Raw genomic sequence first — 25725 nt, 5'->3', positions numbered from 1 at the left:
AAATAATGTCTCGCTCACTCTTACGCGTTAGGTTGCACCAGGTGAAGAGATTATGTATGGCGTATTTGGGGTGTGCCGACCTTCTAACTGGATATATTTGCGGTTTCACGAGTGACGTCAAATTCCCCCGTTTTCAAGTATGCGAAGTGTGCGTATTGTTCAAAAAACACTTACAACAATAGACAATCCAAAACAATAAATAAATAACAACCTAATAAAACATGAAAACCATACAATTTTGGAATGAAATATGACGGACAGATTAATTAATTAGCACTACGACTTACAATGAGCGACTTTTAAGGTTACGTTCTCCGAAAAGAATATAGATGGCGTTGTATATAGTAAAAAATCGGATACATAATTATTCAAAAATATAATTTAATGGTAGGTGTATCATAACTGGGTAGTGTACAGTCATGAGCAATATAATGTACCCACTTTAGGACTCTGTCGCACTAACATATTTGACATTTAGTGAGACTTACAGTTCAATTTGTCAAAAAAGTTAATGTGACATGGTACTAAAGTGTACACATATTAATGCTCGTGACCGTACTAGGTTCAAGATTAATTATGATATTCTGATTACTAAATAAAGAAAATCTTTTATTTTCTATTTAACTTATTTAAGATTTTAAATCAAGAAAACCGTAATAAGCCCGACATTTTATCACGTGTTTCTGTGACATCAAAATGTACTTTTTCATATAATTTCCTTTGTAATTTAATGTTTTGACACTTAGTCTCCGTGGTCTAGTGGTTAGAGCGTTAGGCTCACGATCTGGAGGTCCGGGTTCGATTCCCGATGGGGACATTGTCGAAATCACTTTGTGAGACTGTCCTTTGTTTGGTAAGGACTTTTCAGGCTTGAATCACCTGATTGTCCGAAAAAGTAAGATGATTCCGTGCTTCGGAGGGCACGTTAAGCCGTTGGTCCCGGCTATTAGCCGTAAAAACACCTCCACCAACCCGCAGTGGAGCAGCGTGGTGGAGTATGCTCCATACCCCCTCCGGTTGATTGAGGGGAGGCCTGTGCCCAGCAGTGGGACGTATATAGGCTGTTTATGTATGTATGACACTTAGTAAAAAGTAACTGGTTTGACTAGTTGCAAACTAGCCTGTTGTTGCTTGATATTTGGATCAGATATGAATAGAATTATGTTGCTACCTATATTGCTTCTCTTTATTTTGATCAGAATAATGATGGGCGGAAGATGTGTTCCTTAATAACAAGGGTCATCATTTATACCTAAAAACAAGGATACAAGATGTCTGTTATCCACGAAGGCAGGTGAGGAGCTGCGATTGTTGAAGTTAAGCAACTTTCGCAAAGGCCGGTCATAGGATGGGTGACCACAAAAAAAAAGTTTTCATCTCGAACTCCTCCGTGCTTCGGAAGGCACGTTAAGCCGTTGGTCCCGGCTGCATTAGCAGTCGTTAATAACCACCAATCCGCACTGGGCCCGCGTGGTGGTTTAAGGCCCGATCTCCCTATCCATCCATAGGGCAGGCCCGTGCCCCAGCAGTGGGGACGTTAATGGGCTGATGATCCACGAAGGCAAGACTGAACAGCGCCATTTATAGTATATTTAGGGAAGGTAGCCTGGAAAGACCCTCATTATAGTTAAGTTTAACTCGTAACATTCCGTTTTTACCTTTTTTATTATTCATTACAAAAATACCTCCTTTTGTTAAATTTTACTAGTTATACTTAAATTAGCTAGTTTAGTAGGATTTTAGAGATGTTAATACATATACGTTGATGATTGCGTGTTGTACTGTTGCCCACCGATAGTTGACAATTATCTGCAACGAGAGAATTGCTTCTGACTATTGCAAGTACGGTCATGAGCAATACTGGGTGTTAGTGACATCGTAACGAATACTGAGGGGGTTGATTCAGACCATGATTCTGAGTTAAAATCAAGTGGAATTTTCCGTCGCAAAATTCATGTTTTTTTTTTAGTTTTTTTAAATTATTTTCAATTCTATACTTTTGCGATGGAAAATTCCACTTGATATTAACTCAGAATAATCAGATGAATCATCCCTCTCAGTATTCGTTACAATGACACTTACACCCCGTACAAGTACATACGGTAGCCATATAAGTAGGTATGGGTGTTAGTGACACCGTAACGAATACTGAGGGGGATGGTTCAGACCATGATTCTGAGTTGATATCAAGTGGAATTTCGTGTCAAAAAATTCATGAAAATTTTTCTTTTCTTTTTAATTATTTTCCAATCCATACTTTTGCGACGGAAATTTCTACTTGATATCAACTCAGAATCATGGCCTGAACCACCCCTCAAAGTTTTCGTTACGATGTCACTAACACCCTGTATAATGTACCCACTTAAGGACTCTGTCGCACTAACATATTCGACATTTAGTGAGACTTACAGTTCAATTTGTCAAAAAAGTTAATGTGACATGGTACCAAAGTGTATACATATTAATGCTCGTGATCGTACAGTCGATGCTGACTAACTATGATATATGCTCTCTTTCTTATCATGTGAATTGGCTACTTGACAGTTTTCGGATCTGAGTCGCTGCAGCAAGTATGTTACTTCTTCTTATCGTGTGGGCTGTGAGGTGGAATACCAACCTAATCAACCCTGGTGTCAAGCCCGGTTCAGTATGTTACTAATTTACGGGATAAAATACGTAACCCCCCCTCAATGCAGCTGCAGCGTATCACTGCGGTAACACCAGGGCATGTCCTCGTGGAACTTGCAGCGGTGCGCGTTGTTCTTCGCGTCGTACAACAACGCGTTGTCGACGTACGCGTCGCACGCGTTGCACCACACCGACAGGTCGAGCAGGGACAGCACTAGCGCGTGTTGGGTGGCGCTGTAGTGCGCTTGCATGTGCGCGTTGATGCTGCGCCCGCAAGCAACCTACAGGGAAAATGACATGTATCTTAAAACCCTAATGTATCCGTGGGCAGAGCTTTCTTAACCTCTCGGCTGCTAGAACGCGGATCTCGACCAGACAGAATCATCATCTCCTAGCATTATCCCGTTTCTCACAGGGTTCGCTTACCTGACCTTACAGGCAGGTCTGGTTTTTTACAGAAGCGACAGCCTGTCTGACCTTTTCTTTCACCGCTGAGCACGTGATATATTTTTTTTCAAGTTAATTCGTCATCATTGGTTTAGGCCTGTGCTGGATTCGAACCTGCGACCTCAAAGTGAGAGGCAAGAGTTCTACCAACTGGGCTACTCTCTCGACCAGACCCAGACTTTGTAGCCAGTCCTGCGAGGCGTAGAATAATACTTCGTATAGGACGGTAGCTCTCCGCCCCGCACTAATTCGTATCGGGCGCCGCAGTCCCTCTGGGTCTTTCTTTAGGCCGACTAGACCGAGAGGAAGACCACCAATGAGATGGAAGGACGACATTGTGCGGCACGCAGGATATGGCTGGATGTCGATAGCCCAGGATCGTCGGAAATGGAAAAACATGGAAGAGGCCTACGTCCAAAATTGGATATAAATTTAGGCTGATATAGATAGATAGATTTACGAAGCAATGTATAATAAGAACGAATTTTCCGACAGGAAATTTCGTTACGGTGTCACTAACACCTTATATGGTCCAAAACAAAATCACTCATTGACTGAACATAAAATATGCGATCGCCCAAAGAAGTAGAATCAATTAATTTATACTTACAACATAACAGTGCAGACACACCCAATTCTCTACAGTTTCCTCACACTCCACACACTTGGTCCCTTGCTCAAACTTAACATCGTTGGGGATGGCGAACAGCGAGTCTAAATGCGGGCACCACGGCAACGGAATCACTGCAAACATCTCTCCGTCCACTATCGCTTGCATGTTCTCTGCTAAATAATCGACTAAAGTACCCGTCTCTTGAAGCTTCGAACCTCCTTGCGCTGAACCTCCTTGGTCCTTACTACTACTTTCAATTTCTTTTTCCACCCTCGTTCTTTTGCAGCCAGCATCTTTTTCGACTTCCAAATCTCTTTTCGTTTCCCCTTTAGATTCGACATTGGAACTCTTTGGTTCTTCTTCGTCGTCAGTCCCGCAGTGGATCCCGTCTTCACATTTCGGTTTTAAAGTCAGCTGTTCTAACTGAGTCTCAAGAGAACCATTCAAGTCGCTTAGGCTTTTCGACGTTCTATTTATGGATTTGTTTGAATCATCTAATGTAGATGAGAGGGAAACTTCTGTGCTATCTTCTGTTACAATCAATCCTCTAGAAGGCAAGGGATCTTCTAGAACGTTTTCTAGAGGCAAAGCGAGTTGGAATTTTAAACTTTTCCAGTATTTTTTATGGGTTTTGATGACGTTATTGATGGTTTCTACTGCAGACCAGTGGACTGTTACTTTAGGGTCATAATGGTGGGGTATGGGGTCGCCTAGCAAGGCTTTAGTGCACATGGTCATAGCGTAGGAGATGGAGGTGACGTTGTACCCTCCTTCTAGGCAGAGCATGACGCGGCCGCCGGCCAGGCCTCGGAGTAGTTGCGTCATACGACCGTAGCATTCCGGGGATACATTGCAACCTGTGGAACAAGTGAATATTATGTTGAAAATTATGTAATTTCGCAATACTAGACGTAATTTTAGGCATATCAAATGGAATATCAGTCATTTCATTTGCAAAAACACCGAAACTATTAATTAATTTTATATGGGAGGTTAAAAAGGCCACATCGAAGCAACTCATCTAAAAAAGCAATATTGCAATTTGACATTTGGGCATACAAAAGTGCGTAATACAAACAAATGACAAATAGAAATATTGCTTTTTAGATGAATTGCTTCGATGTGGCCTTTTTTGTGGGCTTTTAAAGCAGAATCCTAGATTTTCTCAAGCTAGATCATCTATTTCGAGGTCTTACACGACGCCTGTACCCGTCATGAGGCACCCAATGCATGACGATCCGTGCACACTGCTCAGGGTCAAACACGTCCGACCCACTCCCAATTAAGTCAGGCGTCGTGGTGGACCTCGAAAGTGATGGCGCGACGCCTTGGACCTTTGCTAGTACGCACAGGACCGCGAAAAATGGAAAGAGGAAGGGGAGGACTTTGCCCAGCAGTGGGATCTTGTAGGCTGGATTAGATTTAGATGATCTAATAAAAACTTTTTAGAAAATGTGCCCAAGCTAAAGATTTTATTTCAGGGGACACATACATAAACTCACGCCTATTTCCCACCGGAAACTCCATTTGCTTCGATTCTGACACACTTCTCTTGCTTTCTCCACATTCATCAATCGTTTCATACACGCACACCGGCTCAGAGTGGATCGTACCGAGCCTTGACATCATAATATGGAAATTGGAAGATCTTACCTCCCAAGGGATCCCCGACGCAGGCGTCGAACCCTGCAGACACGATTACCAGGTCCGGATCGTACTCGTAAGCTATCGGAAGGACCACCTGTGTGAACGCCGCTAGATACTCCGCGTCGCTCATACCGCGCTGTTGGAGAAAAATTACAAACATAAGCTCACAACTATATCTCAATTGCGGTAGTCGAAGGTACATCCATCGCAAGATGAACTAAGTACCCATACCTCACCGAGCATTCTGTTAGACCAACGTGAGTAGTGACCGTATCGCCGTCTATAATGGTCGAGCCAACTGTGTTAGTGAAAACTACGCTTAAAATAAATTAGTAACTCATTGGAACAAGTCCGGTAAAGGGCTTCAATGTGGTCTTATTAAAACCCCTAACCCCCCAGAGCTTACAGACACTTGAGCTTAAAATTTTTCCATAGTCACTTTGTGCTCAAACCGATTCCAGTTTTCGCATCATTATGCGGCCAATCTCACCTTATTCCATGGTATGTTGACGTTGTACCCCTCCCCCTTGCCTTCCCCCACGACGGTATAGTCGGCGTCCTTGGAGTGCGGGAAGAACGAGCCGTGGTCGTAGCGGTGGATCGATATGTACAAAATCTGAAATAATCGCATTTATGAGTACGGTTTTTACTAATATTCTGCACGACACAGGATATTTCCTTGCCGAATTTCTTCGTCTTCTTCTCTGGTATGGCCTGTGAGGTCAATGACTAAGCTCTTCAATCCTGGTGTTACTAATGAACCGCCCAAAGGCCTTGATATGGTTATTGACGACTACATAAATGGTAGCCGAGACCAAATGCTTTTGTGCCCACCGAATCAAAGATCATTTAAGTTTCAAGCCCAGAGTAAACAGGCACCTTCTGGGCGAGCGAGTTCCATCTCAGGCCTTCGGGCAAGTCTGGAGCCAAGAAAAAACCGATCAAAGGTAAAGAAGGATTATTTATGTGGTCTATCTTGAGTGTAGGTGCGTAAGTCTTGATGTATATCAAGACGACGATTCCCTAGGTGTACGTACAAACCGTTCTGTTTTTAGTTACACTTTTATGAATAAACTTGCATAAAAAGAAACAGAAAAAAATAATATAATATAATTCTTTAATGTGCAAGACTTGTACAAGTTTCAATTAGTTAACACTTAGGAAACATCAGTGGGTAAAGATTGTACACAATTGTTAAACTCTGTTGATCCAAACTAAGCACAAAGGCCTGTATCTTGGAAAATCAGTGTTCGACCACACAAATTGAGTTATATACGAGTAAACTAATTAGTGCTAGCATGAGTAAGTCATGTCACAAGATAATTAGTAAAGGGGTAACAAAAGTAAAAGAGAAAACTTAAAAATTTTAAAAATGTGTAGTTGAAGAAAGATTGTAACGAGTGACGAGAGTTGAAGCGAAAATAAAACCAGTCGAAGCGTGTTCAAGTCCCGTCCGAGTCAGTCGTTTTCGATTTCTCTTTGTGATTGTTGGGTACTTGTAGAAGCTATGACTCCTGACGGAGTGGCCTAGGGATGGGAGATCTCTCCCATCCCTAGCCCACATATCTATGTGGTGAGCGTTACAAGAGTGCGTGATAAAGTCACATAAACTCTTTATTTTTCACTTTCCTTCCACCGACTGCAACCGGAATACCATTGTATTTAAGTTTATAAATTATGTATATACAAACTGGATTTAAAAAAAAGAAAGGAAAACATGAAACAGTAGGACTAGGGCCCTGTGCTGGGAGGTTTTCTGGCCACGTCTTTCCCTCAGCGTTACAGATTCCGATGTGGTAGTAGTTTTACAGCTAGTTACATAATATGTAATTTAAATTTTGACGTTCAAAAAGCGCTGACTACGTAAGCCAATTTTGTAATATATAATAAATATTTTTGATTTTTTTTTGCGTGACGGGTGGTGTGGGATTTATGTGGTTCATCGTATGTACTCACGTGGTCATCGTGTAGTGTGAGGTGCTGCGTGCCGTTCCCGTGGTGCACGTCCCAGTCGAGCAGCAGCACGCGGCGCGCGGCGTGCGCTCGCAGCGCATGCGTGGCCGCGACGCTGGCGTTGTTGAGCAGGCAGAAGCCGCTGGGCGCGTCCTCGTCGGCGTGGTGCCCCGGAGGACGGACCACGCACACTCCCGCGCCGGCCATGTTGGAAAATATCGCGTCTACCATCTACGGATGATGATAGGAATCGTGAAGAATTTTGGGTGCGATAAAAGAACTTATTTACGTATATGGTTATATTCAAAGATCTATGTGGATTCTCCGCGATACAGGGTTTCCCTAGAGCGGGGTCCGCCAGTAATGTATACATGTTTCTTTTTGATGTTTTTGAATAACAATACCCAAGAAACCAACAGCAAAAACGACACATTTTTTGTCGTTCATTCGACGATTTACTTTTCATCATTTTCAGATAACGCAAAATCCCTACACAGACTGGCAAATCTTTTCGCTGCGATTTTTAATTGCGACGCCATCTATCAGATAGAAGCAAAAAAACAACAGGTAAGCAATATTACCTGTATAGCGCATCCAGCGGCGACCGCGGCACTCTCCAGCGAGTCAGGGTGGAAGTACACGGAGTCGTACTGATCTTTCTGACTGTTTAGGTCACGTAGTTTAGTTGTCGCCAACTCTTTTAGTCTATAACAAACAATGTACATAAACTTCTTCGGTAAGACCCAACTAGTTGATGAGCTAGTTCCGCACACGTGCAACAGATGGCATTGACAATTGACCTGAAACGCGCTAACGAAGTTTGCACAGCGCGACGCAATGGATCCCTAGTCACAGTACCAATTTGTCGCTAGCGGGGTACTATGCTCTGTACGGTATCTCAAAACAAACGCCCTTCGTGATCCAGTGGTTGAGCGTTGTGTTCACGATACGGAGATCCCGGGTTCGAATCCCGGTGGGGACAAATCACAAAAATCACTTTGTGATCCCTAGTTTGGTTAGGACATTACAGGCTGATCAACTGATTGTCCAAAAAGTAAGATGATCCGTGCTTCGGAAGGCGCGTTAAGCTTACTGATGTCAGTTAGTAGTCGTTACATGAGTCATGTCAGGGGCCTTTGGCGGCTCAACAATAACCCTGACACCAGGGTTGATGGGGTTGGTTATCCACCTCACAATCCACACGATAGAAGAAGGTATCTCGAAACATCTTTTGACGGCAGCACACCCCCGCGTTAGGTGCTCAATTAGAAGGTTAAGCGAAGGGAAATGTTTACAGCGCCATCTATATTGTTCTTGAGGAGCTTAGCCTGGAAAGACCTTCGTTGTAAGTTTGTCGACCTTCTTACCTGTTCAAATGCTTGTCAGTATGAACGGCCAGTATCTCGTCGTCGGTGGCTCGCCTGGCCTGCAAGTGGTGCACTCTATCCAGCAGTCCATAGTCGCGGTGTCGCTCGTGAATCCGCATTATACGCTCTGGACATTCTACGTGACCGCTGCAATAGCCAACAGGACACTTTGTAGGATGACTAGGACGATGGAACGAATTGTACAGATTGTGTGTGAGTGAGATGGGATGTCAGGGGGAAGAGAAGGAAGGGGGGAATGGCGGATGGATTGCGATGACATGTGTCAGGTGGTGAACATTTTGTAAAAAATAGAGAAAAAGAAACCTGGAAACTGACAGAGGGCAGCAGTAACTGTCAGTACTATTCAGAGGCGAAGGACAGGAGTCCTAGTACGGCTTTGAAATAGACTACTCTGGGCGCCATCCCACTCGCGTCAGACACAGTACTGCGGTACTGAGTACTTGCAGAAGGCAAGAGGGAAACCACTGCTCTATTTTTCCCAAAATAGAAGCATGGAGGATGCTAACCGATAAGAGCGTGGCTCTTAAATTAGTGATGTGAGTAAAAAAGAAAAATAAACTTAGTATCTCAGTTAACATCCACTTATTTTCTATACCCAACCTCAATTTCTACATATGTATGTGTCGTGAATAGTCGTATATCCCAATTAGGGTAGTCAGTGGTATGGTCACGAGTAGTTATGTAGGAATGTGAGAATACTATGGAAGGATAATGAATGGGAATTTGATTGTTTATGGTATGAAAGGAGGATGGTTAATGAATGGGACGTAAGGCGGTTTTTTTTTTTAAAGTAAGAGAGGGGAGTCGATGGTGGAATGATTTGGGTATAATATAAGGAGTGTGTAAAATAAAAGGAGTAAAGACATTTAAAATATATCCCGTGTTATTTCTATATCCCACACTAATATGTACTTTGATACCATGTCACATTAACATTTTTGACAAATTAAACCGTAAGTCTCATTAAATGTCAAATATGATAGTGCGACAGGGTTGTAAAGTGGGTACACGATGTTACTTATGATTGTACATCCATCGCAAGGTGAACTAAGTACCCACACCTCACCGAGCTTTCTCTTAGGCCAACGTATAAGACAAAAAACGATAGGTGGTGGTGGATTCGATTTCGCATATGTAAAAAAGATAGATATTATATTTACGTTTATTTTTATTTATTTTTAAAGAACGTCTAGGGCCCTGTGCCGAGGTTTTTCTTGCAGCTTCTTTTCCCCGGCTACACAGGTTGTGAGAAGCTGCAGTAGTTTTAGGCGGATGAGACGTTCGTTATGTAAAAATTGACGATTCAAAATGTACCTACTGAATAAAAATATTTTTGAATTTGAATTTGAATAAAAAATATCATATAATCTTTTTTATTTTCTATATTCTTTTTGCAAATATCCTGTAAGGACTTAAGTATGTCGTCAACTTACGCAAGTTCTAACAGAATATTTGCAAAAAGGCAAAAAATATAGGGTATTTTTCCGTTAATGGTAATAATATAGATCACCGGTGTTCGAATATCCACCCTCATCTTAAATACTTACGGTTCACATATATTTTTGTGCTTCAGCATCGCTTGATCGTAGATATAACCAACTGGATATTTAGGTAGGGATAAGTCCGTTACTGCAACAATAAAGACAAATGAAAACGTATTTATGTATATTTGGGTTTAATAAAATACATTTTTATTAAAAAATACACATATGATATCTACAAACACAAATAAGGCCGCCTGTTGTGCTTTTCTGTATATGTTGTCCTTATCTCTGTATTTTGTGTCCATTGTGCTCAATAAAGTATTTTATCTATCTATCTAATATAGATTAGGTTCTAAAACAAGATTCCGTTCAAAGCCCGCCGCACCAGCTCCAGCGCCAGCTCGTTCCTGGTTCAATAGGTTTCCTTAGCAATAGTGCGTGGTAACGAACCGGGTACGAGGGCGGTATTTTAGACTGACCTGCAGTGTTTGTGCAATAATTTAAAATGTTTTCCGTTCAAATATTATCCTCGACTAAACTCACCAATCCTCAAATGATCGAGCCTCTCCCTAATCTTCCTCTTCGTCGCGTCATCTTGCAAGGGATAGCAGTCCCTCGTGGCGAAGCGTTCTGGCCTCGTTTCGTCTCCCTCCCACTTAACGCAGACTGTATGCTTTTGTTTCTCTCTGTCGCACACGTTTGGTATACTACTGTCTGTGCTGTAAGTCTGTTGGTAGTTGTAACAACGCCAGTAAGGTTTGTGTACGTAGATTGAGTTGAGGATCGTTTCTCTTATTCTGCAAGTAAGTGAGAAGGAAGGTGTCTTGTTAGTAATAGTAAACAGAACGTCTAGTTATCAATTCAACATGGACAATGGTGCTAATTCCTGTAGACACCATCTAATTTTATTTTAAGTTATACCTGTCATTTTCTTATCCGCCAAAAAGGAAAGGGACGGATGATTGTCAACAAGTTAATTTTAAAACGAATGAAAAACCCGGGCGAATAAAATAGGCATCTCGCTGGTATGCAATCCGTTTGACGTGCTGTCTACTTAACTCTGTCGGGTTATAGGCCGGTGTAAAATTTTTAGACGGTTGTTTTCGATTTCTGTTTAAAAGTGACGTGTGTTCCATAAATTTTATGCCTGTCGATTACCCGTCACGTACCTGCAGACGCCATCTAATTTTATTTTAAGTTATACCTGTCATTTTGTTATCCGCCGAAAAGGAAAGGGACAGATGATTGACGGCTGTTAATTTAAAAAAACAAAACTTACATCTTCTAGTATTATGATATGTTACTGATTGACTGAATTCTAACAAATTTACTAACTGCAAAACACATTAAATATTCTTTACGCCACGAATACCAAAACATACAATCTGTATAAGATAAAAGCAGTTCAAATTCTTATTGCTCGAAATGAATTTCATCTAAATACAATAACAGTAAGATAAAGAGCACTCACTCGTCGCAAGGTTCTTGCAACGCTTCAATCCTTGGCGGCGGATGTCCAAGCAGGGTGCGCAGGGTCAGCGCGGCGCCCTCGGCCAGCGAGGCGAGGCAGTACCCGCCCTCCAGCACCACGCACACGCGGGGACAACACGACATCAACATGTTCAGCAGGTGCGGGTAGCAGGCTGGAGTTATCTCCATTTCACCCTGTTAGCATAACATAAAATTGCATATCATAGCATAAAATTGCATAATATAGCACAAAATTGCATGACATAGCATAAAATGGCATAACAAAGCATAAAATAGCATCACGCCTGTATCCCCGAAAGGGTAGCCAGAGATGTATAGTATATACAGTGTCACCCATTTCTCGCCAGCTGTGTTTAAGTCTCATGAAATAGGGTGCGAGCCTATTACCATTTAACTATGTTCTCTATGGGCTTGCCTTTTTTGTGCAAATTCTCGTTTCTGCTTTATCAACTATGTTATAGGTAGACCGTCTAAATCAGACTTCACCTGGGCCGTGCAGGGGCGCGGGGGTATGGCGACAACGGGGACCGAGAGAGGTGCGGGCGGCAGGCGCATTTTTGTTTTAATTCAGTTCGCTCGCTACACGGTTAGCGATAGCTCGTGTTGATAGTTCTGGACGCTTTATGAGAGTTATACATGAGATTACATTCTCAAAATGAGCCTAAATATCTTCGGACCCAAAATTAATAGCCAGTGCAAGCAAATGGCTTTTAACGTGTATGAATATTATAGAAAAAAGAAACTGGACCCAAATTCCACTGAACACAAATATAAATAAATTAAAAAATATATAAATTTAAGCAAGATATAAATTTGTACAAAACCGTAGCAGAGGTTACTGGACTATCGGAAAAATCTGTATCTGGAATTTGTACAACAGAAGAGATTATTGACAGATAACGACTTATTTAAATCTCCGAAAAAAAAACAAAACAAGTTATATAAATTAATTAAAAGGCAATTCACAGAAGACATTTACAAAATTGACGAGTTTTAAAAAGAAACGGACATGAAATGCTGTGTTTGGTTGCCACCCAGACCTGAACCCAATTGAGCTAGTCTGGGGTGATAGTCATAGATAGCCCAATAGAAGATTATTTCTTTTTATTTTGGTGCAATATAAAGTGTATTTGTATTGTGAAGTCGCGGGTTCGTGATTTTCGAACTCATGTTTTTGGAACCCTATAACATGTTTCTCGCACTCAAGCATGTTTACTAACAAACATACCTAACCTTTTCATCGCCTAAGGCCGCGTCGAAGCCAGCGGACACGACAATCAGTTGGGGTTGGAACTGTAAGAGAGATACGCTAAGTAGTAATCGTAGAAGGGAATGTTTTACCTCAGGACATCCTATTGCGGCGTCGTACCCGGCAGATACTATGACCAGCTCCGGTTGGTACTGGCGTGGAGGGCATGAGAAAAAAAATATGAATATATAACAATATTACTTATAATAAAACAGTTTATTGCACACATAACATAACATAAACAGCCTATGTACGTCCCAATGCTGGGCACAGGCCTCCTCTCAATCAACCGGAGGGAGTATGGAGCATACTCCACCACGCTGCTCCACTGTCCACAGCAACAGTTTATTGTTTATTTTTATTCAGAAAAAGAAAAAAATATATACAGATTATTCATTTCCCCGGCTACACAGAAGCTGTAGTAGTTTTAACTATATTACCTACTGAATAAAAGTTGAAGGCCCTGGGTTCGAATCCCGGTGGGGACAATATCACAAAAATCACTTTGTGATCCCTAGTTTGGTTAGGACATTACAGGCTTATCACCTGATTGTCCAAAAAGTAAGATGATCCGTGCTTCGAAGGCACGTTAAGCTTACTGATGTCAGTTAGTAGTCGTTACATGAGTCATCTCAGGGGCTTTGGCGGTTCAATAATAACTCTTGACACCAGGGTTGATGAGGCTGGTTTTCCACCTCACAATCCACACGATAAGAAGAAGAACCTACTGAATACAGATAGTTTTGAATTTGAATTTGCTGGTCTTTTAGAAGAGAGTACCCTCTTACCTCAAAAGCCATAGGTAACAGCAACTGATGCCAAATGGCCAGGTAGTCAGCGTCGGTCATACCAGTCTTGTTGAGAGGCACATTGAAGGTGTATCCCTTGCCTCGACCGCAGCCGACGTAGTGGAAGTCGGACTGGCGAAGGTTTGGCCAGAACGACCCGTGCTCGTAGCGATGGATCGAGAAGTATACCACCCTAGAATAAAAGCAGATTGGTGCCTATTCGGAGACGACCTACCACAAGTAATCAAAGACAATTTGCAGCCACTGTTGATACGAAGTTCTAAGATGGATGCATGTCTCTTGTCACGTAGGTCAGCTGGAAGAAATCTCTTTGTTTAGAGATAAGCTTGCCTGTACTATCCGTTTTCTTTGTATGTTTCTTGTGTCTGTTTTATTATGTACAAATAAATAAATAAATGGATATGATGAACCTTATGGTGATAAGGGATCAGCCTATCGCCCATAACATTAGTCCGTCATTTAGAGGACACAATCCCTCCGTCGGATTTTACGATATGCCCGGGAAGACAAGCAGCTGAACGTGTTCTATGTTTTTTATTTGCTCCCAAAACAGCATAAAAGCATGAAGCAAAATCATACCACGAATATAATAAGCAGTAATATGCCACTATTGCCTTTATTGCTGTGGTATAAAGGTATGATAATATATGCTTCTTCATATGTATAATACTAGCTTTTGCCCGCGACTTCGTCCGCGTGGCGTGTTATAAAAGAGAGATCTTTGTGCGTGGGAATGCATGTCCAATTACAAGAATGTAACTTATGCAGTTTAGATTTTTTCATAAAAAAAAGTTTATTTCTTTATCTTAGTTATTTTTACATCATCAGGTGCACAGAGGCTCCATTTAAGCAACGATTTGCTTGATAGGAAACTCCGCATTTCATACAACATTTATTTCCCGCTAACTCCCATTTTTCAAAATACAGCCATAACTAAACTTTATGTTTACTAAGGTATGCATGCATGCTAGATTGAAAACATCTACTCGTATCTTACGCGGTTTGATTTTTTTCATACAAATGTTTTTTCCCGCTAACTCCCGTTCCCGTGGGAATTTTGCAATATCCTATTGCAACTAAGCTTTAAGTTTACTAAGGTACCTGCATGCCAAATTTCAAGCGTCTAACTTAAGTGGTTTAGATTTTTCATACAAAAGGATTTTCCCGCTAATTCCCGTCCCCGTGGGAATTTCGGGAATTCCTTTCTTAGTGCACCTCTGCGGTACCTAAGCTACGTCTCTTCCAAATTTCAAGTGCCTACGTTTAGCCGTTTAGGCTGTACGTTGATACGTCAGTCAGTGAGTCAGTCAGTTTCTCCTTTTATATATTTAGATGGAGAAAAGTTGACAAAGAAATATGGAACAAATAAGGTTTACCTCGGGTCGTCGTAAAACATCTGTTGTGTCGCTTGGCCGTGATGTACATCCCAGTCAACTATTAAAATCCTGAAATTAGAAAAAAAAAGTTTATTGCAAACTTTACAGCTTATACATAATCTTAAATGAAGTTGCGATGTTAAAAATCTTATACTAGTCACTACGAATAAATAATAAGTCAGGAAGAGTAACAACGCTCACAATTTGACGCCACTAAAATGTACACTGAGTGGGCGGGGCTTAAAATGACTACTCGCACCTACTTCAATCTGCCTCGCGCCGTCACTAACGTATGTCATTGCTCGATTTATGCTATATTTCTATGGAAAAAACAGTGAAATATTATGTAAAATGTCGTCATGTGTAGTTAGTTGGTGTAGGAAACGAAAAAAGCGCAGCAAAAAGATAATTGGAATAACTTATCATCGGTAAATATAACATTTCTGTTCTCGTAAACACATTGTACTTTGGTCCGCATTATTCAAGAAGTTCCTAGCTTAATATTCAGATAGGTAAATTATAATTTTTAATACTATGCAGTCAAGTAATATTATCAATTTCCAGCAAAATATAAGTTTTTCAGTAATTTAGTCTTGTCGAAATTTCCTTTTTTTATTTTGCCCAAAAATGAAAACAAAATGAAAATGAAAGCAGTTCGTTACGAAAGAAGAGAGGATGATCGGCTTCCATCCTATTCCAGTAAATAATAAGTAACATTGTAATTATATTTATATATCATCCAAGTAAAAAATTAAAGTATTGAATAGTTGTTTTTACTAAATACCAATTAATTCAAAACACAAAACATGCAATATAATAATACTACTTGAATACATAATTCAGCAACACACCTCATCCGAAATACATAACACTAAAAATTATTAAATCCACCGTTAGTTTCGTCCATTTTTTACTTATACTCATCCATGCATTGCATAACAACATCCTTGATTTGAGAACCCCGGAAACACACGCACCAACCTCTATTGTGGTTGCTATTGATAACCAATCACAGCGCTTGTCGCAATGAAGCGCGTCACGGAATCGCTACTGATTGGTTTTATGGATTTACGATCTTTTAGAATGTCGTGGGGCCAATATTTCGCCGGCGTTTGTTCATAGTTACTCTTCCTGACTTATTATTTATTCGTAGACTAGTCAATTACAAAGTTTGACAAATTAAATTTTATACAAGCGGACAGTGAAAGATAAAGATTCATTACAATAATTACAATAATAACTCACATTTAACTGCAAAGACAGACTAAGTATTTACTTGTTCCTTTTTTTTATGACGTGACTTATTGTAGATTTCCCGCAGATGGCATTAACTACTTGGCCGGACAAATGGGGAGCGCTGAAGGCTCGCACCCGGTACAACGTTTAAGACAACAGGCCTGAGGGTGCCCAGTCTTACTTGTTGCTGTAGTACAAATGAATGTATACGGTATAGGCGTAAGTGACATCGTAACAAATACTGAGAGGGGTGATTCAGACGGAAAATTCCAATTGATACTTAACTCAGAATCATGGTCTGAATCATCCCCCTGAGTATTCGTTACGATGTTACTGACACCCGTATATGTACATAGCGGTCAAACACATAACCCTTTTTGCTTCGCCGCAGTCGGATAAATATTTTTTTTTTAAATTAAGATGGGTTTGCTCTTGACTTCGTTCTTCCACAAAGAGAAGAAGAGATCGTCGTTGGAACGAGCTTACCCAGAAAATGCCTATTCACCCGTGATTTAAAGGACCCCAGGTTATAAGATTCAGGAAACACCGACGCCGGCAGCCCATTCATCATCATCAGCCCATTAACGTCCCCACTGCTGGGGCACGAGCCTTCCCTATGGATGGGTAGAGAGATCGGGCCTTAAACCATCACGCGGGCCCAGTGCGGATTGATGGTTATTAACGACTGCTAATGCAGCCGGGACCAACGGCTTAACGTGCCTTCCGAAGCACGGAGGAGCTCGAGATGAAAACATTTTTTTTTTTGTGGTCACCCATCCAATGACCGGCCTTTGCGAAAGTTGCTTTACTTCAACAATCGCAGACCGAGCGCGTTAACCGCTGCGCCACCGAGCTCCTCAATACAGCCCATTACAGTAAAGGAAATGAAAACTGACCTCTGCACCCCCTTGTCCAGGGCATGCTTAGCGGCGAGCGCCACGTTGTTGTAGAAGCAGTACCCGCAGGGCTCCGCGCGCATGGCGTGGTGTCCCGGCGGCCGCACGAACGCCGCGCCGTTCTGTATTGACTCCGATATGATGCGGTCCACCATGTCTATTGTGGAGCCCGCCGCGAGGAGTGCCAGCTCGTGCGTACTCTGGAAAGAATATCCTGCTCAGAAAATAGATAAGGAACACCCAAAGCGAGGGGACAAAGGACATGTATCGATGTCTTGGATTTTCAACTACTAACTGTTCCCCACGACTGCGTAAACCTGGGCTAACCTTACAATACAACACAAATACACTTTATTGCACCAAAATAAAAAGAAATAAATACAAAAAGACTCTTAACTAAGTAAATGGCAAATGGCGGCCTTATCGCTTAAAGCGATTTCTTCCGGACAACCATAAGGTGAGGAAAAATTAAAAAAAAATTGAAAGATTGCGGGTACAAATTATAAATACAACAACCTTAAAGTGGCATAGCGTGATGATTTCGGATTGTGTATAGAAGGATATGTGTGTGAAGGCTGTAAGTACCGAGATCTTTTTTTTTAATTATTTATTGTACATACAAAAGGGGGATAATAAACTTAACACTATGTTGTACAGCTAGATTAGAAAGAAATTAACGTGCTGTTGATGTTTAAAATAGGAATAATATTTTCTGTGCTATAGCATCAATAAAGATGACGACGGAAAGAAATGAATGAAAGAGGAACATGTTCCGACGCGACCTAGAGTGGCAATATAAGGGCAGGAGGAAGAGGGTATCATAGATATAAATGTGGGAATGGAAAGGTATGATACATGAAAAGGAACGTTTGGAGCGAGAAAGTATGAGAGAGTGAGAGAGACGGAAATAGGAGGCGGAAGTGGTATTACTTTCTTATATAGACATAATATAAGATGGCGAAATGTGAAGGTGTGTAGCGTGGGTGCGATTAAAATAAAAGACGAATTAAAGAGCAGTGTTTTAATTGAAGAAGACGAAGTCCCTTCCTACATAAATATAGCTGGAGACCCACTGACTGACTGACTCACTATTGACAGAGTTGTTCAGGGGTAAAAATGACGTATGGGCGGTGTGATCAAGACCTTCCGGTGAGTATGGGAAAACTTCCAGATCTTGGAAAACTGCTCCGCATCAGGGAGACACCCTACAGTATGGCAAAACTATCGCACCTGGAACGATTCTTTTTGTAAAACCTATTTAAATCTTGGTCGAATCCGACCACCAAAAACAAGATGGCCGCTCACAAAGTGGTAGGTTCGAACAAACACAGCACACGCGAAATCTAGTCATAGATATAAACTCACAGGGTGTATGAAAACAGCGTCGTATCTAGCAGACAAGTCCTCCAGGTACTGCAGGTCCTCACTCCGGTGGGTGGTCAACAGCATATCGTTGACACTGGGGCAGTGCAACGTGCACAGCTCTTGCTTGGTAGCGGCTCGGGGAGGGAACTGGCGGCATTGTTCTATCAAGCCCAGTTCTTTGCATCTGGAAGTTTATACAATACGATAAATATGTCTGACCTTCCAACCCGCGCAGGGAAAACCAGCGCAATACAGGTTAGGTGGCATACCTCCGATAATGCATTTCTCGGGATGTGTGTTTTTAGGATTCCGAATCACTTTTTGTCCATCCGGCTGTCAAGACCCTTTTTCTCATGGAGGTATCAAGTTGAAATTACCATCTTATACATATTCTCAATGAACGCAATCCCAAGAGTTTTAGGCCATTTTTAGCTTTATTTTCATACATTTCGTACGGGAACAAAAACCTATGGCTGTATAAACTTACGCATATATCCCACCTATGTAATTCTATTTGCTTCGATCCTGACACACTTCTCTTGCTTCCTCCACATTCATCAATCGTTTCATACGCGCATGACGGTTCAGAGTAGATCTTAGTGAACCTTTTCTAAGGACATCTCCAACTTGGTCAATGTACGTTCGTCTAGGTCTACCTCTGCATTTCTATTGACTTTCTATTATACAGATTACCCGTGATTGGGGTTTTTTGAGCTATTAGTCACACAATGTTAATGTAAATCAAAACAATTTTGTTATTTTGAAGCTATAACATGTTATTTTAGGTCATGTTATGATAATTATGCAACCCATCTTAGTTAAATTGAACAGAAGATGCAATTTCAACCGTATAATCAACGGTATAGATACCAATTTTACAATAGACAAGTTATAAATATCCATGTAATTTAAATATGCTCTGATACAGAAAGTTTTAATTGTATGTCATGCTTTGTTGTGTATAAAAAGTAACATTAACTACAGTTACATACCGGTTATGTTTTATAGCTGACGTTTTACAATGGATTATATCTTACAATCGAGCTAATTCCTGTAGACACTATCTCATTTTCTTATTCGCCGAAAAGGAAAGAATTTCTCAATGAACCCACAACCACTATTCTCTTCTTCTATCATGTGGGTTGTGAGGTGGATTACCAACCCCATCAACCCTGGTGTCTGGGTTATTATTGAGCCATAGCTCATGTAACGACTACTGACTTACATCAGTATGTAGTAACCGGGACCAACGGGCTTAACGTGCCTTCAGAAGCACGGAGCATCTTACTTTCGGACAATCACGTGATCAGCCTGTAATCTCCTAACCAAACTAGGGAGTTTGCATGTGATTGCCCGGTGGGGACACATCACAAAAATTACTTTGTGGTCCCTACCACAAAGGTAGGTAAAGGTAGTTGTGGTAGGTAGGGAGGTGGTTGGGACCACAAAGTAATTTTTGTGATATGTCCCCACCGGGAATTGAACCCAGGACCTTCGGATCGTGAGCTTGGGCTAAACCATTGGATCACGGAGGCCGTTCCACTATTGATATTCTTGTTAAAATATCTATTATTATCAGGCCTCGCGACTCGATAACCGCGCCGTGCGCAGCGCCAATTATATCGACGGCTTCGACCAATAGCTTCCGTGGTCCAGTGGTTGAGCGTTGGGTTCACGATTATAACACAAAAATTACTTTGTGATCCCTAGTTTGGTTAGGACATTACAGGCTGATCACCTGATTGTCCGAAAGTAAGATGATCCGTGCTTCGGAAGGCACGTTAAGCCGTTGGATTACTACTTACTGATGTAAGTATGTAGTCGTTACATGAGTCATGTCAGGGGCTTTTGGCGGCTCAATAATAACCCTGACACCAGGGTTGATGAGGTTGGTAATCCACCTCACAAACCCACACGATAGAAGAAGACCAATAACCGTATGACGTCTTTCTACGTAGATAAAGTCCGTTACAATATATATTTTAATATTATCATACAAAATATTCAAACAACCCAAGAGAGTCAGTTCATTTTGATAAAATAACTTGAGCTAAAATCAATTCAGCACTTCACTAGTATGCAGTTTGACACAGATAAAAAATATCGGCAGCCATATTTGTTTACCTTTTATGAAGATCATTCTTGAACGGACTATACAGTCGCTGCGTCTGTTGGTTGAAGACCTAATTCGCGCCGTGCGGTTGTAGTGCAGACCCCTCCAGGTTATTATACTCTTTCCGCCTATTGTACTCTTTCTATTTCCCTTTTGTTTTGTATTTTCCTGTTTGTGCAATAAAGTATTTGTTATGTTATGAGATGGTATTGTTCTCACCTTTCAATGACACTAGTGAGCCTCTCCGGGCACTCAGGGTAATTGTCGTCCCAGAGGCAGCGGTGCTCAGCCATGCGAGGTTCCGTCACGAACCCCGTCGGGCCCTTCACTTTGTTCTTACACTCCATGGCCTGTTGAAGATTTTATACAATAAATCAAATATAGGTATATACAGCGACCTGAGAGTGCAATACAACAATGCGTTCAGAGCGCTGCTGGGGCTGCCGAGACGCTGTAGCGCCTCCGGTATGTTCTGCGAGGCGCGTGTAGACGACTTCCACGCGATCATGCGTAAGCGCTGTGCGTCTCTGTTGCGCCGTGCGCGTGCCAGCCCCAACACCATCATGAGCGCATTGGTGGACCGGTACGAGTCGCCGCTGCTAAACCGCTGGATGCGATTGCACGCTGTTACATAGCTGCCCGCGGCTTCGGTGATTCGGGCCGGCCTCATGTAGTTTATTTTTATGTTGTCGTCTTTCGAATCTGTTACTAATACTAGGTTAAGCTTTTTGTTACTAACTAAATATGGACTAGTTTCCGAAATAAATATTTTGAATTTGAATATTTACTGAAGTACGCTATGCAAGTACTGCTACAATGGGCCATGTCAATGGCCTTTCAATAATAAATAATCCTCTCTAAACCACTGACAAGTCAGGTGGAGGAAATCTAGAGTTAACATAACATCCTCCACCCGATTCGATACGGGTGTCAGACTCAGAGCAGTGGAAGCTCTAGAGTCTGACACCCGTGACACCCCAGAGGGGGGGATCTGGGCGACAGGTTAGGTCATGTGGCCACTGCACTTTTATCTACGGTGACACATTGTCTGCGACCTGCGGGCTTAGCACCGTAAGCACGCGACTCTTTCTCGCCGAGACAGAGATCGTCTGTCTCTTTCTGTGCAGTACTGTGAGAGAGTGACGGGTGACGCATGTCGAAGCGAGAAAGAGTCGCGCACTTACGGTGCTAAGCCCGCTGGTGACCCGGCCCCTGACTAGAATCTCTGTAAATTACAAAAAAAAAATGAATACAACTTACAATCTGATAATGATCCCTTATCACAGTGTCAATGTTTTGTTTCTTTTTCAACAAGGCTTTCTTCTTAGCAGCCACGAGCGACGCCGACGGCTGCAATGCAGATAATAAAATATAATACTTGATTCATGACTTACAAACTTCTGAATTAAGTAGACTATACAATACCCACACATTCAGTTTTACGTCATTTTATTCACATCATATTTTTTTGCAGGTTTTTTTTACAGAAGCAACTGCCTGCCTCACCTTCCAACCCGAGACAGGAAAACCAGCCCAATTTGGCTTACGGTACGTTATCTTATTACTAAAAAGATACTTGACAACCTAGTCAAATGAGATACATACATACATACATAAACTCACGCCCGTAATCCCTAATGGGGTGGGCAGAGCCACAAGTAATCAAAGACAACTTGCAGCCACTGTTGATACGATGTCGTAAGCTGGATATGATGAACCTTATGGTGATACTTTTCAAATGAGATACTTTTAACGAAACATCAAAAAGAAAGTTTTCAGTGGAGTTTGTTGATACTGTCCTGTGACGTCATCAATAATAGCGGCCAAAGTCCTATACATTGTTACTTGATCATAAATAAAAAATCGAAAATAAGTCGAAAAGTAAATTAAGATTGAGTTTTGATCATCTCAGACTAGCTTCTATTTCTCTAATCTACAAATCAATCATTTTAAAATGTATCTTTAACCCAGTTAAATACCCTATTGTAATAATAACTGTTACAATGTAATTGTAAAATGTTGTTAAGTTAAATATAATAAAATAAATATTACATTATAAAGAAATCAATTTATAAATTAATGTTTCTTAATTATTATAAGCTCAGGGTTATATTCAAAAACAGAGTATGTGACGCTTCACTGAGCTTATTTTGTCATTGCTTGGGGGTAGGTACATAATTATGCAAAAATATAATGTAATAGAAGAGACTTTTATAAAAACAATTGTTGCTTGATATTTGGATCAGTAATGTACAGAATAATGTTGCTCCTTATATTTCTTCTCTTTATTTTGTACAGAATAATAATGGGTAATAAGTGAGGAGCTTGGTGGCGCAGCGGTAAACGCGCTCGGTCTGCGATTGTTGAAGTTAAACAACTTTCGCAAAGGCCGGTCATTGGATGGGTGACCACAAAAAAAAAATGTTTTCATCTCGAGCTCCTCCGTGCTTCGGAAGGCACGTTAAGCCGTTGGTCCCGGCTGCATTAGCAGTCGTTAATAACCACCAATCCGCACTGGGCCCGCGTGGTGGTTTAAGGCCCGATCTCCCTATCCATCCATAGGGAAGGCCCGTGCCCCAGCAGTTGGGACGTTATTGGGCTGATGATGATGATGAATAATGGGTGGAAGATGTGTTGTGCCTGGGTGTAATAACAAGAGTCCTCACTTATACCCAAAAACAAAGATAAAAGATGCATAATAATATGTCAGTTATCATTGAACTCAGAAGATAAAACGAAGACAAAACTGTACAGCGCCATCTACAGTTTTTTTGGGGAATGTAGTCTGGAAAGTCCCTCATTTTAAATAAAAGCATTTATAAGTATAACAATCTTCATTTACACTAGTGTAAACCTCACTTTAATTAGAATTATGTTTATATTACATTACACAACAGCAAATAAGATAAGACAGTTTAATTGAAGTTATAAGTCAGTTATGATTAATTTATCAACTGTATAAATACTGATTGCAAAGGTACACCTTATCACTTATTGTGCTATATTATGTACATTATATAGGTATATTGTGAAACAAATATACTGAGTGCTGTTGAAAATTTGTTACAAAAAGACAGATAATAAAAATCAACAAGAGATCAAACTGTAGATTTTATATTTTTTTGTTTTGATAAGTCATTCAAAAACTTCTGTATTTCTTTGTTTCGATAACATAAGTATGAATACTAGCTAGCTTAACATAACATAAATATCTAGGAGAGAGGCATCATAGGCTGTAATACAAGTATTTTTATACTTAGTCAGCTATGGTACCTACCTATTTATATCTGGGTCTAATACTAAGCTATGTTTAAGGAAAGAATTGTACCCACTTTTTTGGCAATAAAAATTATTATTATTATATACCCAAATGTTGCCTGGAAGAAATTGCCTATCTGTATATTTTTTATATATTCCCAAACTTCTCATTACAGTATATTTGTACCATAAAGGTAATATGGGTGCAGCCTAAAGGACACTAGGTTGTTTTTTCCCTAGCATGCGACCGGTCTTTCTTGAATGAATATTTCAATGTCACATTTTTAACCCTCTCTGGGTATAGGCATTTAGAAAATGTATAATAGAGTATTTAGTTGACCAATTGCCAGAGTTTTGTATATTTTAATGGCCTCTAACTTAGCTTTACAACTATTGATGTGTGTCAATAGCCAAGACCAACTAGAATCAACAAACTTTAGATGCACTATGAATATAAGTTCTCAAGTCACCTTGTTGTTTACTTATAAAGTTGGATTTATATTTATAAGTTATTAAGTCATTCAGTTTGAAGCATGGATTAATATGATAATTATTTTTAAATTAGTACTCCTACTTATTTCTAGTCCCTCAGACCTCCAACACCTGTTTTAATAGATGTTAGTTTTTAAAAGAATAGCTCACAAAAGTTATCTAATGTATATCTAAGTATGGACTAGAAATGAAAAAACATATTTTATAGATTATAAGAGCTGTTTACAATTATTATTTATTTTTTAATGGAAGGAAAAGCCAACCTTCGCGCCAGCTGACATCGCTCGTGTCTGTATCTTGGCCTTTCGTGCTCCATTCCTGGTTACGATGTTGGAGGTAGGTGGGGTGGTCTTCTTGCCGTCGCCGGCGGACCGGCGCGGCTGCGGCGGCGATGGGGTCGACTACAAAATAACAACCCCAAAAATAAACATTGTAAACACAAGACACCGCGCGCCAACTCGAGTACTTAAAATTCTTGACTCACCATGGCGTAGAAAATAGTTTAGATGTTAGAAAACTACAGTAATTTATGGCAGACAATAATTTAAGCACAACATCATTTTCAAATATTGCACAAAACGTCCAAGAAAGCAAAAAACTGCATGAACCGACCGTGACTTTTTTGCTACGCAGTTTGACGTATACGACAGTTTATTTTTTTTTAACGTGACCAGCTTAAAAATGCAAATTCTGATTATTGTCAAACTTCCTTGTACATTCATATCAGCGCATAAGTTTCAATAAATAGTTGTATACTGCACATAAGATTTATAAATATACAGCGAAGATCTTAAAGATGATAATTTTGTCGGCAGTCATTTCGCTACTTTTCTAAAACGCTTAAATATATGGAACATTATTACTAAAATTATGCGAAAATCGTAAAATTCTGTCTTATATAGTAACACCGTAATAAATATTCTTGAAATATTCGGATACAAATTGAATTAGGAAAATATGGGAAAATCTACTTATTTTAAAACAATACGAATAGAAGTTGAAACAGTACTAAAATTATTTATTAAATGTATTTTTCAGAAGAAGAGAAGACAATGGGTAACTGAAAATTATGTTCAAATTTTTTACATATAAAAATACGAAAATGTAACTAATGACTGCGTGTATCCGAATATTTAGAACACAGATAAAATAAAAATAAAATAGGCAAATTGAAAGGCTTTTCGGCGGGAAACGGGAACGGGACAGTTGCTTTCTTCATTGAGTAATCTAAATAATTAATACGAAGTGGTGTTTTGTGGTTAATGATCGCATTAAGTTAG

General features: G+C 40.5%; 1 protein-coding gene across 2 annotated transcripts; it reads right to left on the bottom strand.

Moving 5' to 3' along the window:
- Positions 1 to 1607: 1607 nt before the first annotated feature.
- On the bottom strand, positions 1608 to 25075 carry LOC126378046 (histone deacetylase 6). 2 transcript variants are annotated; one of them, XM_050026144.1, is made up of 19 exons: positions 24930 to 25075; positions 24709 to 24846; positions 21956 to 22045; positions 20915 to 21045; positions 18583 to 18766; positions 17218 to 17417; positions 15086 to 15154; positions 13689 to 13881; positions 12993 to 13052; positions 11632 to 11825; positions 10704 to 10957; positions 10224 to 10305; positions 8656 to 8802; positions 7870 to 7993; positions 7292 to 7519; positions 5826 to 5951; positions 5342 to 5471; positions 3686 to 4545; positions 1608 to 2909 (listed from the first exon to the last, which is right to left on the bottom strand). In XM_050026144.1, exons 1-19 carry the CDS (start codon positions 24930 to 24932, stop codon positions 2688 to 2690), a joined length of 3435 nt encoding a protein of 1144 aa, XP_049882101.1. In that variant the 5' UTR covers positions 24933 to 25075; the 3' UTR covers positions 1608 to 2687. The 2 variants fall into 2 exon arrangements, with proteins under 2 accessions (XP_049882101.1, XP_049882107.1); XM_050026150.1 differs by lacking the exon at positions 12993 to 13052 and adding an exon at positions 12885 to 12944.
- Positions 25076 to 25725: the final 650 nt, after the last annotated feature.

This window comes from Pectinophora gossypiella, chromosome 2 (assembly GCF_024362695.1).
Source record: "Pectinophora gossypiella chromosome 2, ilPecGoss1.1, whole genome shotgun sequence".
Lineage (NCBI taxonomy): Eukaryota > Metazoa > Arthropoda > Insecta > Lepidoptera > Gelechiidae > Pectinophora > Pectinophora gossypiella.
The sequence above is the reverse complement of the archived record's forward strand: the minus strand, read 5'-3'. Positions and strand labels throughout refer to the sequence as shown.

What these genes read in the sequence shown, in the direction of transcription:
- LOC126378046 (XM_050026144.1), bottom strand. An exon ending in CGATGTCAGCTGGCGCGAAG is followed by an intron (nt 22,046 to 24,708) that starts GTTGGCTTTTCC and finishes TCTGCATTGCAG; the next exon opens with CCGTCGGCGTCGCTCGTGGC. An exon ending in ATGTTTTACGACGACCCGAG is followed by an intron (nt 13,882 to 15,085) that starts GTAAACCTTATT and finishes CTTTTATTCTAG; the next exon opens with GGTGGTATACTTCTCGATCC.